General features: G+C 54.7%; 7 protein-coding genes across 7 annotated transcripts; 3 read left to right on the plus strand and 4 right to left on the minus strand.

The window, feature by feature from the left end:
* Positions 1-67: 67 nt before the first annotated feature.
* AYL99_04995 (hypothetical protein) lies at positions 68-1081 on the minus strand (the record flags this gene model as incomplete). Its single annotated transcript, XM_018836507.1, has 1 exon — positions 68-1081. One exon carries the CDS (start codon positions 1079-1081, stop codon positions 68-70), a length of 1014 nt encoding a protein of 337 aa, XP_018693360.1.
* Positions 1082-1460: 379 nt separating this feature from the next.
* Positions 1461-2258, plus strand: AYL99_04996 (hypothetical protein; the record flags this gene model as incomplete). The annotated part of the gene is made up of 1 exon (XM_018836508.1): positions 1461-2258. The coding sequence occupies one exon, from the start codon at positions 1461-1463 to the stop codon at positions 2256-2258; it is 798 nt and encodes a 265-aa protein (XP_018693361.1).
* A 594-nt stretch (positions 2259-2852) lies between these two features.
* On the minus strand, positions 2853-3972 carry AYL99_04997 (hypothetical protein; the record flags this gene model as incomplete). Its single annotated transcript, XM_018836509.1, has 2 exons — positions 2853-3761; positions 3871-3972. 2 exons carry the CDS (start codon positions 3970-3972, stop codon positions 2853-2855), a joined length of 1011 nt encoding a protein of 336 aa, XP_018693362.1.
* Positions 3973-4396: 424 nt separating this feature from the next.
* On the minus strand, positions 4397-6585 carry AYL99_04998 (hypothetical protein; the record flags this gene model as incomplete). Its single annotated transcript, XM_018836510.1, has 2 exons — positions 4397-6418; positions 6508-6585. The coding sequence occupies 2 exons, from the start codon at positions 6583-6585 to the stop codon at positions 4397-4399; spliced, it is 2100 nt and encodes a 699-aa protein (XP_018693363.1).
* A 964-nt stretch (positions 6586-7549) lies between these two features.
* Positions 7550-9154, plus strand: AYL99_04999 (hypothetical protein; the record flags this gene model as incomplete). Its single annotated transcript, XM_018836511.1, has 3 exons — positions 7550-7612; positions 7662-8455; positions 8536-9154. The coding sequence occupies 3 exons, from the start codon at positions 7550-7552 to the stop codon at positions 9152-9154; spliced, it is 1476 nt and encodes a 491-aa protein (XP_018693364.1).
* Positions 9155-9593: 439 nt separating this feature from the next.
* Positions 9594-11445, minus strand: AYL99_05000 (hypothetical protein; the record flags this gene model as incomplete). The annotated part of the gene is made up of 5 exons (XM_018836512.1): positions 9594-9677; positions 9762-10581; positions 10643-10866; positions 10938-11022; positions 11078-11445. The coding sequence occupies 5 exons, from the start codon at positions 11443-11445 to the stop codon at positions 9594-9596; spliced, it is 1581 nt and encodes a 526-aa protein (XP_018693365.1).
* Positions 11446-12519: 1074 nt separating this feature from the next.
* AYL99_05001 (hypothetical protein) lies at positions 12520-14409 on the plus strand (the record flags this gene model as incomplete). Its single annotated transcript, XM_018836513.1, has 2 exons — positions 12520-12602; positions 12654-14409. The coding sequence occupies 2 exons, from the start codon at positions 12520-12522 to the stop codon at positions 14407-14409; spliced, it is 1839 nt and encodes a 612-aa protein (XP_018693366.1).
* Positions 14410-14845: the final 436 nt, after the last annotated feature.

A 14845-nucleotide genomic window follows, 5' to 3' on the forward strand; every position in this document is an offset into this window, starting at 1 on the left:
ACGCTGACAACGGTCTTGATGTCCTTCTCAATTTCTACGATATAACAAGAGGTTAGCCCGATTGAATCTAAGCTTTTGAGTGTTGCTCACCCAAGAGAGAGTCCGAAGATGCGTCGATGATTCTCCTCTCAGCTTCCACTCTGTTTGGTGAGATTCGAAGGAGGAGGTCTTTCGCATACGCAGCGGCCGCCATGGCAGCATATCCCTGCCAACGTATATTCTTGTGGGAGTCCGAGTAGTCGCATATGCCGCGGATCACCAGGCAAGGAAAGTGGTTCATGAGACCTGCTGCGGCCATCTCGAAACACAGAACACCAAGCTTTGCTGCCGTGTCCCGAATTGATGCATCCTGTATCACTCGATTCGCCGAAGAAATCAATCCGTAGTGGATGGCAGGGTCATCCTCGTCTTCGGTTCGAGGGATCCGGAAAACAATCTTCGCTGGAGCACAGCTTTCGGAACAATCTCTCTCATCATTCAGAGGATGAGCCACGTCTGACCGGTATAGACAGTCTGTTTTCGGGTCCGGTCGCCGGTACTTCTCCTGTAGTCTTGGTTTATTGTCAAGCATGGTATGAATCATTTCCTTAAGACGATGGCCCTCGCTCTCGTATTGCGCCCTCAAGCCCGCGACGGCTGTCCGGAGAATCTGTGGTGGCTGATTGAGGAATCCGGTGGTCTGAAATGCTTGATTCTGTTCCTCTTTGCCGTAGTCGTACTGGAATACCCCGCCTTTCCCATCGCGAGGGGCACTGACCACAATGTCGCCGAGTCGTATATCATGCCTTTGACTCGGCACGCCGCCAGCGATGCCAACCAACAGGCCAATACGGACATTGGTGAAGCTGTGCAGCATGTCTCTGCCGACATTTGCTGCAGAATTCGTACTATGTTCTCCGTCGGGTGCCACGGCGATGACTACATTGTGCTTTCCAACTCTGCCCAGTGTGTAGTCGTTGTTGTCATTGGTGGACACGAATGATGGGGCATCATGCTGCTCGTCAAGGAATGCCTGTGCCGCAACATACTCGCTGCTGATGGCGCATATCCAGCCGACGGTATAGTCTTGAGGGTTGGACATACTTGCGAAGAAGAGGAGCCGAAGGGGCAGTTGCGTGAGTCAATACCAGCGTTTGCCGACTCGAACCGTCGAACGGGGCTCTCAAACCAGAGCCCGTACCCGGATAGTTGAGATAAATAAAGAAGAATCATGGCAACGACACCGGATCAGGCTGGGAATGACCTGTGTGACGGTACGCCGGAGGGTGAGCGAGATTGACCTGTTTCAGGACTAGCGCCGAGGCACCTTTTCTCTCCTCTAGTTGGCCCTGTTTTATATTAGTTTCTCTCTCCTCCGTCGACAACTAGGTGGATATGAAGGGCTGTCGCACCCACCTTTGGTCATAATATCAACCTCGTCTGTGCAGACGTAACAGACTGGAGACACAGAGCCCCCCACAATGGCTTCTGCTGAAGCCTCTGCCCGGCTTGAAGCCGAACTATCCCTCCTCGAGGCAATGTATCCAGGAAATATCACCTTTGATTCTCGAGGTCGAGATGTCCACTACACGCCGAGCCACTCGCCCAAGAGCACCCTGACCATACGACTCCCGGAACAATATCCCGAAGACGGATGTCCCGAAGTGATTTCTGCTTGTGACGAGTCCAGAAATGACATCCGCGACAGGATACGACGGGCCATTGATGCTCTGGGTGTAGGAGGTACAGGTGTGGAGGTCCTGGACCAGGTCATCAACATCTTTGAGGATGTCATTTCCGAGACCCCGTCAAACCCGACAGCGAAGTCAGCCCAGGAGTCCAAGGGCAAAGAACCCCAAGCTCTCGGGAATCAACGAGCAAGGACCGTGATCATCTGGCTCCACCACCTCCTGGCAACCTCAAAGCGAAAACTCGCATTGAACCCGGCCCTGAGCCTTTCCACCCCTGCGTCAACGCCGGGCAAGGCCATCTCCGGCGTCACCAAGCCCGGATACCCAGGAATCATGGTGTTTTCCGGACCCGGCGACCTCGTGGACTCCCACGTTCGCGAGCTTAAAGCACTGAATTGGCAGGCGTTCCAGGTCCGTTATGATTCGGACGAGGCTGCCCGCCAGCCAGACCGACAAACCAGCGACGAGTGGGCGTTCTCGCACGGCAGCGGGAAGGTCGTCGAAGTCGAGTCGATGGCGGAAGTGGTCCAGGCCATCGTGAGCGAGGAGCACAGGCAGCTCTTCTTGAAGGCCGTCGGCGTCAAGTGATTCGAGGGTCGCATGAAAATGGCCTGGTTGCAAATCATTGACCTGTCTATTGGAGAGGCTCCAGCATGTCCCCGATGTCCAAGGTGCCCCTGCTCTATAGACCAAAGGACCTACATACCGTTCTTAGCAACCAAATCCCCGGTCGGCATAAACCGGCGATTCACCGCAAGATGCAGGTGTGACACGGCTGACGGTCTCTCTGTTGAGGCGCCCGTAGGACACATTTCGGTTCTGGCTCAAGAAATTCGAGCAACACGTCTGTCTCTCGGGCAGTGACGGTTGACGGTGGCAAAGATCTGATCAATATTGCTGGCTCGCCACGACTTGGACAATCTATTTTATCTCACAACGCCCTCCCTTCGGCTGATCGCCTATCCTAAGGGATCCCACAGGTCTCCTGCGGCCGGGCCAGAGAACCACACTCTCATGCTCCCCGAGGACGCGTCCCTTGACGCCAAAATTGTCAAAAACGCAACATGGGGATGTTCTCCCTTCGCTTTGGTCGTCCATGAGCAGGAGCTACACGGCATTGCACCCCTCTGTGCGAGAGGGTAGAATATCGACCAACGCCTCAATCATTTGTCCTGCCTACCCCTAGGCATGGCTCTTTAATTTGGGCCATAGAAGCCTTCTCGCATTCGCGCCAAAGATCCCTTTTCTCGTTTCCTCGTCAAATATCTCTGGTGCCTTTTGCTCCATAATTCCACCCAGTCGGTACACAGCCTCGGCCTTGTAAAAGGGATAGTCCGTCCCGTACAAAAGCCTCGAGGGCTCTGTGAAGCGCAGTAGGCCATGAATCTGGTCCGGGAATGGATAGCCCGCGAGGTCGAAGAAGAAGCGCGTTTTGAACAGGCGTTTGACGTCGTCGCTGGTGATGGGCATGCTGGGGTTGACTGTGCGTGGCGTGTACCCCACACACCGCTCGATCACAGGTGGCAAGGCGGCGCCGCAGTGAGGGACAACGAACGTGATGGACTGGTATCGTGCGACAGTACCGGAGAGAATCAGGTTGCTGACGGCGCGGGTGGTGTCAAAGAGGAATTCTAGCATGGGACGCGGATACTGGCTCAGAGGAGCGACCGCTTGAGGAGCAATGCCGTTGCCGGCTGGAAGATTCACTCGACAGCAGGTCGGATGCATAAAGAGCACGGCTCGCCGCGCGTTCAGCTTCTCGAAGACCCTATCCAGCGCTGGATCGCCCAGGTACACAGCATGTGCATTCGTCATGACCGAGAAGCCCACGGCACCGAGGTGGTCCAAGGCATAGTCGATCTCCACAAGAGAGCCCTCGACATCTGGAAGGGGCAGGCTTGCGAAGAATGCAAACCGGTCCGGGTGCGCCGCACAGATCTCGGCGAGGTCCTCGTTGGTTTCACGAGTCAGCTTGCGAGCAAAGGCGTCATCCCCAGGCTTCAGGTGCGTGCCAGGCGACGTGATGCTCAATATGCTTTTCGAGATCTTCGCCTTGTCCATGGTCGCCAGGTGGGCTTCAACAGTCCAGTCCTGGAATTTGATTCATGGTCAGTCCGGCCAGTCGTTCTTGTTTCTCTAAGATTGGGATTCCTCAGGCGCCTGCAGGGAGTGCGCATCAGTGGCTTGCTTGCTTACTTACCTGTACCATCGATATTCCGTCAGTGTCGCCATAACCCAGGTCCATACAATGCTGCCGCCATCGCGCCGGAATGGCATGGCTGTGCGTGTCGATGCGCTCCATCTGCAGCTGTGCTATCCAGTTCACGTGGTCTCCAAGTTTACCAGACGATATTGGACCCCGGAATTGCTCTCGTCTGGCTGCAACCAAGAAGGCTAGGCGTTTGCTTCCTAGAGCGAACAGATTGCAAGTCAGATCATGGCGGTCGACCCCGATATACATACCTCAGCAACAATGGGTCAATGCTCCAGGCAGCCAATCAGGCTTACAGCCTTCTGGTGTATACAGATGCAATCAATGTCTGAGCGCCAATCTCCGACATGTGGGAATCGCCCAGATCCACTGTCCCTATGTGTTTGGACTTAACCCACAGCATAAGCGAACTTACGGGTCGAACAAGACGTGTCCCGAGTATTCCTACACACGATCGTACATGCTCTATTCGTGTGTCGGCAACGCCGACCAGGCTATTGGGAGCTATAACCTCTTAGAATACCAATAACGGGAACGAATCCGTGTCATGAGCCAGCAGATCGTCATCCCAGTCGAAAATACCGGCATCGAACGAGAACAGATCCTCTGTGCCATTGGAACCGCTTATGTCCGCGAACCGCAGCTCCTGGGGATGTGCAGGACTGGGGTACAGCAGCCTCGCCATTTCCGCTTCCTGCTCTGGGGTATACGCCGCCTCGACGGGTCTAGACCGGGTGAATATGGCATCAAGTAATGGGCTCAGGAGTCTCTCGTAGATGGCCGCATAGGCGGAGACTTCCGTCCAGCCTTGGCTTGAGATGGTCAGCAGGTTCGAGGTGAAGAGCTTTGTCATCTCAAAGATCTCGTTGGGACTGAACCGCAGCGCGATCGCCTCAAAATTGTGCCGTAGACAGAACAGCACCACCAGGGCCATTTCAAAGGTGTGGTGAGCCGCAAGCCATGGTCGTGGGAAGTATCCCGACAGGATCTGCCCTCGGCAGCTCTTGGCCGCCGAGCAGGCTGCCTCGAAGGCCGTGGACATGCTCGAGGAAGATGGCAACGGCACACGGGAGGATGGTCTGTGCAACATTACTAGGCCGTGCATCAAGGCGAACTCGGTCCACCCGTCGTGTGGGAGATCGGATTGATACCACTCCCACAGTCGTCGCTCTGTGGCCATCAGCCACTCCTGCCACGTCTGTTGGGGCTCCAGCAGCCGACTTTGGAAATGGACTTCGATGATTGTGGATTGCACTCGCCGAAATTCGATCCAGCGAATAGCCAATTTCTTTGTTGCTTGTCCCCGGTGATCGAGTCCGTGTGCAGTGATGCACCGATCTTCGAGCACTGACATGACGCTCGTGTCAATTGCCGGGTCCGGAATGGACAGCGGCCTCTGGAGCGCCGCACAAATGGACCGATCCATACAGTATGCAGCCCAGAAGATGCGTCGGCGTAAATCTATGGTCAAGGGGTCCAGTCCCATGCTCTCGGAAACTTCGCGATGCAGGCCCAGCTCGAGACAATTGCGCATGGCAAACCCACTGAGGATCCACACGTTCCCCAGCTTCGGATTGATGGATGCGTATTGCAGTATCAGCAACGTGACTTGGATCCAGGCCATGTCGGACGGATAAGCTGCATTCTGCGAGAGGTGACGGATCCCTTCCTTGAAGAGCGCTTCAGAAAAGGCCATGCACCGCGCCCCTTGGCCTACCTTTGCACTGCCCAATGTGGCAGACACGGAGAGAATCAAGTAGATGACGAGGAAGTCGTAGTCAAGCCTTACTGTCTGTGGGCAGGACTCTATTCCCTCAGCCCGCGGGATCTTCAGGAGCACCCGGTCGAGCTGTTCCCATATGGTCGGCTCGTAGAGAAACGGGTGGACAGGGAGCATGCGTTGCACGTATTTCTTGACCAACGTGTGGACGACGTGGGACGGCAGGCTTGCCAAGGTCGACACATCAGTCTCGGGCTCGCTGTCGCGATTCTGTGCTGGAGTCTTGCTGAGGGCCTGCTCCTTTGCCTCCGGCGAGAGTACCAGCGACGGCGTGAGCCCCATCCGGACTCGCCGTACAACGTCCGTCAGTGATGGACCCACTGGCAAAGTTGCATTGATCATCGATTGGATTTCGGCGCTGGCAATGACACGCTCCTTGGTCGCGTCTCGGGTACTCGATGTTCTCCGATGGTGCGAGGGTGTACTCGGAGTGGGCCTATTCGTTGCATGTTCCACCGCGACGTGTTGCTCTCTGATCTCCGTCTCCGAGGAGGAGACTCGCGATGGCTCATCCATCATCGTAGCCGTAGCAAGGACAGACAGGTTCAGGTTGGGTGTCTCCTTGTGATCGGTCTCCCCTTGAATTTCGGCCTCATCGCAGCCCAGTGCTGCCAATTTCAACTCGAGGCTGGCAATCTCGTTCTCCAGATGGTGTACAATGCTTCGCGGAATGGCAGCGCCGCGGGCTGAGTTGAAGCCCCTGCATTCTGCGCCCACCGCGACACATTGTGAACACGACGGTAACTGTCTGTCGCACTTTGCACATATTCATGTCAGCCACAATGCATCGTTCCAAAGGCTCACTGGCTCCATCAACCATGTAACAAGCAATCGGTATGGTATACCTTGGATTTCCTCTTTCGACACCTGACACACGACAGCACGCTGCGTCTGCAGGCGGCAGCGTTCGGCGAGGCTGGCATAGCGGTCGAGGTTCTCCGGTCCCGAGTCGTGATAAGCACACAACTGTCTCACGTACGTTCTAGACTCGGCACACTCTTCCCGCTTTACTGGAAAGCCGACCTCTTCAGAAATTTCTTGCTCTCTCTAGGTGAACTCTCCACCAGAATCGACTTGACCGTACGTTCTGGCGGCTTTCTTGATCGGATTCCTTTCCAGTGTCCGCCCACACAGTTAGTGGTCCGCAGTTGAGCGACTTAGGTGGTGTCTGATCACGCAGCATGTTGGAAATTCGCGCCTTGGTGGATGTGGGATTACTTTTCAAGCCGTCAACAGTGAATGTGACGATGTGGGCTCCGTGAACAGTCTCCAATCTGAATGCACCGGAGATTCGCGACTTCTCCTTGGCTGGGGCCTTGAATCGATGGAGAATTGAGGACGAATTAAGGTTGGCGTTGTGGGTCTGTTACACTCCCAATTCGGAAAGGCGGGCAATAGAGGCACCTATCCTATCTCTGATTGGACAGTCATCGTCCCGGTTATCAGCTACGATAATCAGGCTGAGTCGAGCAAGTCCGACGCTCCTATTCCGCTACGCTCGAATCAATATGACCGGGGTTCTCCTGCAAACCACACACTGTATGGCATGAGTCCAGCAGTGTGGCAATGGCAATTCTTCCAGAAGCCGACAAGGTCCTGCTCGGGTGGAGTTTTCGTTTATCGGTTTCGACCATCGTCGCGCGATCGTCATGCGACGCGCTGCCAGATGGGTTGGATTGCTCCGGTCAGGATGTCGTCGGGGACACACTTATTGTGAGCCGCGTCGCCTGTCGTACATCCTCACTTTCATATATTATTCACATGCATGACTTCGGGCTAGTGTTAGAGTCTCGGGACACTTGTTGCTTAGCCGTCGTCTCGCCGAACTTGGCGTGCTCCTCTCCTTTGATTTCCTTGTGTTCCTGACAGCTGAAGCGACCGCCAGAGATGGACTTCTCATCCGTTCCCCTGCGTATGCAGATTGAACGAGATGCTGGCACCAGGCTGAAGGTAAACTACTCTTCCCCCAGCTGCTGTACGGTGCCTAACAGACTGCTAGATCATCGTTGTGGGCGCCGGGCTCGGCGGACTCGCAACGGCAATCTCATGCCGGCTTGCTGGCCACGAAGTCACCGTCCTCGAATCCGCGGCCGAAATGGGCGAGATCGGGGCCGGTCTCCAGACGCTGGCGAACTCGTCCCGAGTTCTCGCCTCGTGGGGGATGGGTGAACAACTCAGCCGATGTGCGACGACGCCCCGGCTCTGCAACATGATCGCCTGGCGAGGCGAGACCATCTCGACGTGGGACATCCACAAGTCGACACGCGAGGAATGGGGCAGTCCGTACTGGGATCTGCATCGCGTCAGTCTGCACCAATGTCTCTGGGATCGGGCGGTGGAACTGGGTGCCGAAGTGCGGGCAAATTCGCGAGTGACCGACGTCAAGGTCGCAGCGGACGGAAGCTATGCGACGGTCGTGGTGCGACAAGGCGAGCAAGACGCCGGCATCTCGATGGACGCGGATCTCGTCGTCGGTGCAGACGGCGTCAGAAGCCACTGTCGGAATCTTCTGGTGGGGAGAGATGACCCCCCGGCCAAGTCTGGCGACATGGCGTACAGAGTTCTCCTCAACACCGACGACATGCTCAAGGATCCCGAACTGAGAGATTTCGTACTGGATCCGCAGGTCAACTACTGGATCGGACCGGAATGTCACGTCGTCTCGTACGTCCTGCGAGGGGGCAAGCAGTTCAATATGGTCCTCCTGGTGCCCGATGACATTCCAGAGGACGTCGTCACGCAGGAGGGGAACGTCGAAGTGATGCAAGCTTTGTTCAAAGATTGGGACCCGAGGTAAGATGAATCCCACTGCACAGCCTCCAGTCAGAAGTGTGCGGGAACATTGAACTAACGACCTGACCCAAACCTTACAGAGTCCGCAAGATCCTGTCGACCTGCTCACAAGTCAAGAAATGGCGCCTCTGCACGCGAACGCCCACCCCGAGCTCCCCGTCCTGGTACCACCCGAGCGGGACATTCGTGCTGCTCGGCGACTCGGTGCACGCCACGCTGCCCTACCTCGCGAGCGGCGCCGGCATGGCCATCGAAGACGCCTCCGTGCTGGGCCTCTGCCTCGCGCGCATCTCCTCCGCCTCGACGCGCCAAGAGAAACTGCACGCCCTGCGCGTGTACGAGATGTGCCGCAAACCGCGCACCCAGCGCGTCGTCGAGAAGGCGTACGAGAGCCAGTACCTGTATCACCTCCCGGACGGGCCGGAGCAGAGGGAGCGGGACCGCAAGATGAAGGCCTTTGAACACGCGTACCGCACGCAAGGGAATGGATCGATACCCCAGGGCCTGAAGCAGGGGGACGACCCGTTCGCCTGGAGGAGCGGCGGCGTCGGGAAGTGGCTGTTCGAGTATGACTGCGAACTGGACGTCGAGAGATGTTGGGCACTCCTGCAGGTGGAGGAGGATGCCGCCGTGAGGCTGACTGCGCGCCTGGACTCGAAGAAGCTCGCCTTGGGTCTGGCGGCGACAGCAAGATTGTGATGGGTCGGCCAGCCAGACATCTAGCGAATCTTTTTATTTCTCTGGCCGGGGGGCTTCGTACGAATGCATGATATCTTCACCAAAACTATATATACATTTGGCGGATATATAATTAGTTCTTTTGGGATTGAGCAGCATTCAACAGGTGTTTGTAGAGAAGCAGGCTGGAAACGAAACTGCAGAGATTGAGCTTGAATATTCAACCTCGCAGGATATTATTGTTCGTCGTAGTCTCTTCCCTCTCTCCTGCACCAGAGCCCATACTCTACTTCTGAATATGTAGACTTTATTGCTGTTCTTAGTAAAACACGGTATCCAACAAACAAAAAAGACACGAGACGTCCCTGTTCTATCTCGCAAAGTGTCTCAAATAACAGTCCCTCTAAACACTTTTGCCCCAGGAATTGACTTCCTAAACCGGAACCAACACCTCACGGGTCTATCGTCCGATATACTTCAATTCCAGGTATCTCAGACCGGGATAGATGCCAGCTGTCCAAGATGCAGCGACAGCGAGGCCGATCTGAAAAGGTAAGAGTTAGTAAGGACATTTCGATCCGACAGAAACAGTAAAGCAAGCAAGAGTGTGCTGGGTCAGTGGACTTACATCCGCACCGTCACCAATCAGAGAGGCAATCGGGCCCGTGTAGTAGTCTTGGTCCATGCACATGATGGCACCCACCCATCCGATCACGAACGTCGTGAAGGCCGCGAGTCCGATGGGGAGAAGTTCGCGCGTGTTCCACGCACTCCAGTCGTACCAGCCACGTTTTCTGCGGAAAATGAATTCTTCTTCCAGCGTCATGGTGATCCAGATGATAGTCCAGTAGCCGATCAGCGAGAGGAAGTTAATGAAGATCTGCAGCAAGTGGGCGCGGCCCGCGATCGCGGTCACAGTGAAAATGATGGTCGCGACGGTGCACCAGAAGACACGGGGAATGCGGGCGAATCGCGGGTCGAGCAGCTGGAAAGACAGAGCGCCCGCATATATTCCGGCGACGTTGTTGGCGATGATGCCCAGGGCGAGGAGGACGGCGCAGAATTTGCCAAATTGTTGCAGTGGCGCGAGGCCCTCCACGTACAGGGCCCCCGCGGACGTCGCGAAGGCGGCTTTCCATGCAGGATTCTTGGTGAGACCGCTTCCCAAACCGATGCCGATGAGTTCGGGGAACATCTTGCCTAGACCGAGGCCCACGGTCGTCCACAAAAAGATTTGCAAGCGTGAAGTCTTCGGGGAGAAATAGACGAAGAAATCACAGGCGCAGGCGGACCAGCCGAGAGCCCCGGAGGCACTGAGGAAGAAGTATGTCAATCGGTGGCCGGCGAGGACAGCGCCTTCGCCAGAGCTGGTTGAGCTGGTATCGAAGAGCGGTCCGGCTGTGCCTACCATGATGAATAAGACACATATTTGGGGAAGCCAGGCATATCTAAGAGGGGGTTTCTTTCAGCAACGACTTCCGGAATGCCACGGGACTGCTGCCAACGAACCTTTCATAGATATGAAACCATTTGATGCCGAACGTGATGATGAGCCAGGTACCCAATGCTGCAATGATAACTCCCACAATGACGGTCATGCCTCCGCCATTGACAGCGGATAGGATCAAGCCAGCAACGAGACAATCAACCAAACCCCATCCGATTTGCACAACGACGTTGAACAGAGCGGCCAGACGGGACGGGTACCATCCCATCGTGTATCGTGCGTTCACCTGGGCCCAATGTCAGCCCACCGGTCAAATAAGGTCGAGCCTCTCGGGCAGATCAAGGGTGACAAGCATACCAGAGTTCGATTACCAGACATGGGTCCAAATGTACCAATGTATGCCGTGCACATGGCGCCAAATATGTTTCCAAATGCGCAGATACTGGTCTCTTGTTTAGCAGGTACTTCTATCATTTCCCAGGATGCCAAAATCTTACAGCATGGCGTCCTTCAAGCCTAGGTGGAACTCGATTGGACCGAGAACTCCGACGGTCATGTTGTTGGCAGTGCAGTTGGCCGAGAACCAGACGATGCCGATTTGGAAGAGGTCTCTCACCGAAGCCTTGCGTTGGCGACTAGACTCTGGCACGCGTTCGATACCGCGAGCTTCCAGGTCGGCCCGAGTCTCCATCCAGTTCACGAACTTCTGCCACGATGTTTTCGGGCCACTGTTTCCAAGTGCCTCTACCGTCCCCAGCTCCGCAAAGGAGGGGTTAGTAGGGCGTTGATCGGCCTGCATCGATAATTTCTCTTCGTCCACGACTGGCGTCGAGGTCCCCGTGGCGTCCATTTTCTCCACGGACATTGCTGTCACCAAGCTATCACGTAGAGAATTTCGAGAATAAGTGATAAGTTAGTTGAGACCCTGTCGAGAAGCAGGCGGTAAGACGGCCATGTCTGGAGTTTTGTAATATAGAGATTGTAACTATGCCCAGAAGGACGCGCGAATGTGTCGGTTGTGGCTTATCTGGGAATAGGTCGTGAATCTCCGAAGCAATAACGGTCAAGGTGCAGGATGTAGTGTTATTCTAGGCTTCGTTTACACTCTTTAGTATCTGGCCGCCCGCCGAGACTGCTTTCGTGAGAATCCGAACTCCCATACTTGTCCTATCGAAAATCTCGGCAGCATGGGCAAAGGAAGCGCTATGGTCATAAAGGTCGAGCAGATACTTTGGGATCCCGGGTTTGACTTCCCGCAGACGCGGTGGGTTCACACTCCTCCAATGCAAAACGGGGCTGTTGGACTTATCGTTTAGCCTGGTCGGTGGCCAGGACGCGGCAGATAAAGGAGTAATAAGGCGGGATAAGGCGATAAGCCAGATCTAGGAGTTACGCGAAAGCTTGGCAAGTGAAGGGGAAGCCTGGACCATGTTCCGAACGGGATTCTCCTGGGGCTGAGCTGGACATGGAGATGGCACGGAGAGCTGAGAAGACGGAGCGTGGAAGCAATGTATACTGTCACTATCACCACAGGAGGAATGCAAACCGATCGACGCTGGCGAGGCAGTGAATGTTTAGCAGAAATGCTGAGATGCAAAGCAGCGAAAAACGCCAAGAAGCACGTGGTCGGCGATGGCCCCGAGCCTGATCTCAAGGGGGCATAGTGGGTTTTCACGTGACTCTCAAGACTTGGACTCTTTAGGAAGGAGACGCTAGTCCCAAATAGTCCGCTATCGGGACGCTCTCGTATCGTATGCTACCGCCGATAACCAGTGGCGCTTTCTTCGCCGTCCACTGATACAGATTAACAGTTCTTCGACATGAGCACAGAGGCGTCAAACAATTGCTGTGACAAGTCATGGAAGAGCTTCATTATGCTCTTCAGTCGCTGCCGTCTTGTCAACGATGTCGGCGACTGAGAAAGAGATGTGATTCTCAAATGCCGGCCTGTCGATTGTGCCAGAGTGCGAAGGCTGACTGCACCATTTTTGATCATGCACTACAGCAGACGCTGTCTCGAAAGTATGTTGACTGTCGGAGCGAATGAAAGTCACCGTCTCTTACGCGAGATAGGTATATCCAGTCTCTCATCTTGCGCCTAGACAGCCTCAAGGCAAAACACGCTGCTCTCACACTAGAGACTGAGGCTGGCCGTCAAGCTCTGTCAGAGGACAACTTAGATGGAGCGAAGACGCCCCAAGCTCAAATGAACTTTTCTCCTTTCCCCGAATCAATACCCGAAAATGACCATGGGGGAGACTTCAACAACCACTTCCCTGTTCCCAGTGTCAATGGGTCGACTTCCCGATTCTATGGGTCGAGTTCCGTATTTGCGCTCGCGGTGGAGGTCCTGGCGCTGGCCTCCGATAGAAACCTCTTCAACCCTTCCGGTCCATTGGAGCCTGTCCTTTCAGCCAAGGACGGCCATGACCGAGATTTGGATTCAGTAGCCCCGACGGCAGTCTTTGATACCGGAAGAGATTTTGTGCAGTCACTCATCGCTGATTACATGGCCTCCATCAATGCCATACATCCGTGTATTGACGAAAGTCACTTACAGAAGGACCTTGATAGGTTTTTGGAGACGAACGGAGCTCTAATGTTCGATGCGGACAAGCTGCAGCGAACCGAAAAGTATCAATGCTTCCGCATCGCCATGATGTGTTCCATCTCCTGCACCGCAAAATCGCGGCACAGTCCGAGCCTTGCCGCATACGGCAACCAATTCTACGCGCAGGCCGTGAGGTACGTCGAAGAAGTGACGGCAGAGGTATCTCCCCAGTCCCTCGAAGCCCTCCTTCTCCTCGTAATTTATTGTCTCTTCAATCCCCGCAAAGGTAATATATGGAAGATCTTAGACTTCGCCTGTCGTTTGAGCATCCAATTGGGCTACCACACGGAACAAGGGCACTCGTTGTTGGAGAGTGAAGATGACAAGACCTGGAGGAGAACAGCTTTCTGGAGTCTGTACTCGATGGAGCGATTGGTAGGGCAATGTTTCGGCCGACCTTCAGATCTGCCCAGCTCTATCATTACCACAGAATACCCGACTGTAATCACGGACACGGCACTCTTGGACAATGAATCACGACAGAAGGTGTGCGCCGCTCAAGTATTTCACTTGATGTTCCTTCGCTCAGAAATCTACACCGAAATTTACCTCTCCGCCAGCAGCCCGCTGCCGCGACTGAAATGGTTTCTCGACCAACACGCTACGTTGCGTCAATGGTATCAAAATCCCATCCAAAGGCCCTCCGGCGACGGCACCAATAGTATCGCAAGAGTGGGTGAATTGATGCGCGACATTATGTACCACTCCTCGGTTCTCTTCCTCTTTCAACGCCCTCTTCTCGAAGCCCTTGCCACCATTCGAGGGCATAATCCACCACAGGGGGATCTCTCCCAGCACAAACACTCCCTGACTATCACCTCAGAACCCTACCACTCCGCGAAGATGCTTCTCAGGTTGTACACGCTCATCATCCGCTCGACGACATCCAATTCACCTCCATCCACCTTCCCTGTTACTTTCCTGGCCGCGTATTCGATCTTCCAAGCGGGCATGACGCTTCTATCTTACGCTCTTCTCTCTCTTGAGCCTGCCATCCAAATCCAAAGCGCTTCTTCTCTCACGCCTGGAGGCCCCCAAGATTCGGGGAGCGGAGGGACCGAAGGAACGAGACTCGACTTCTCGGACTTGCTGAGCCGGTCAAACGATTGCCTCGTGTTACTGGCCTGGTGTAAGGAGCAATGGCCCGGTATGGAGGGCATGGTGGACGCCTTTGCGAGATGTAGCGCCGAAACGATACCGAGGGTGTTGAGAGCGTAGAATGAAGAGACTAATGCATGTATCAGAAGAGATACAGCGAATGCCGTTCACTACACCCAACGACAACCTTTCAAGTCCATCCTAGGCAGGCTTCATAATGGGGATGCGATTTACGACCTACGACCTTAGATAGACGTTTGAATGCTTTAAGATATCAGGGAGAAGTCATCTTTGTTTACATGACTTGTCTGCTGTGGAAGGTGGGAAAGCGGACCTATCTGACTGTCTCACATGTTTGGCCTGTTGTAAAAGTACTTTGCAGGAACGGATCTGATAATGATATAACATACGGAGATTCGAAACACGGGAACGACAAGAACATTGCGAGAAAGCTGGCTCCAGAGATAACCTTCGTGGAAGACGTTTTATTTCCCCGTCTCCATATATGTAGCCAAATATCTTACGCCGCCTGTCTGGACCAGAGGCGGCATGTTTC

This window comes from Fonsecaea erecta (genome assembly GCF_001651985.1).
Source record: "Fonsecaea erecta strain CBS 125763 chromosome Unknown Scaff4, whole genome shotgun sequence".
NCBI lineage: Eukaryota > Fungi > Ascomycota > Eurotiomycetes > Chaetothyriales > Herpotrichiellaceae > Fonsecaea > Fonsecaea erecta.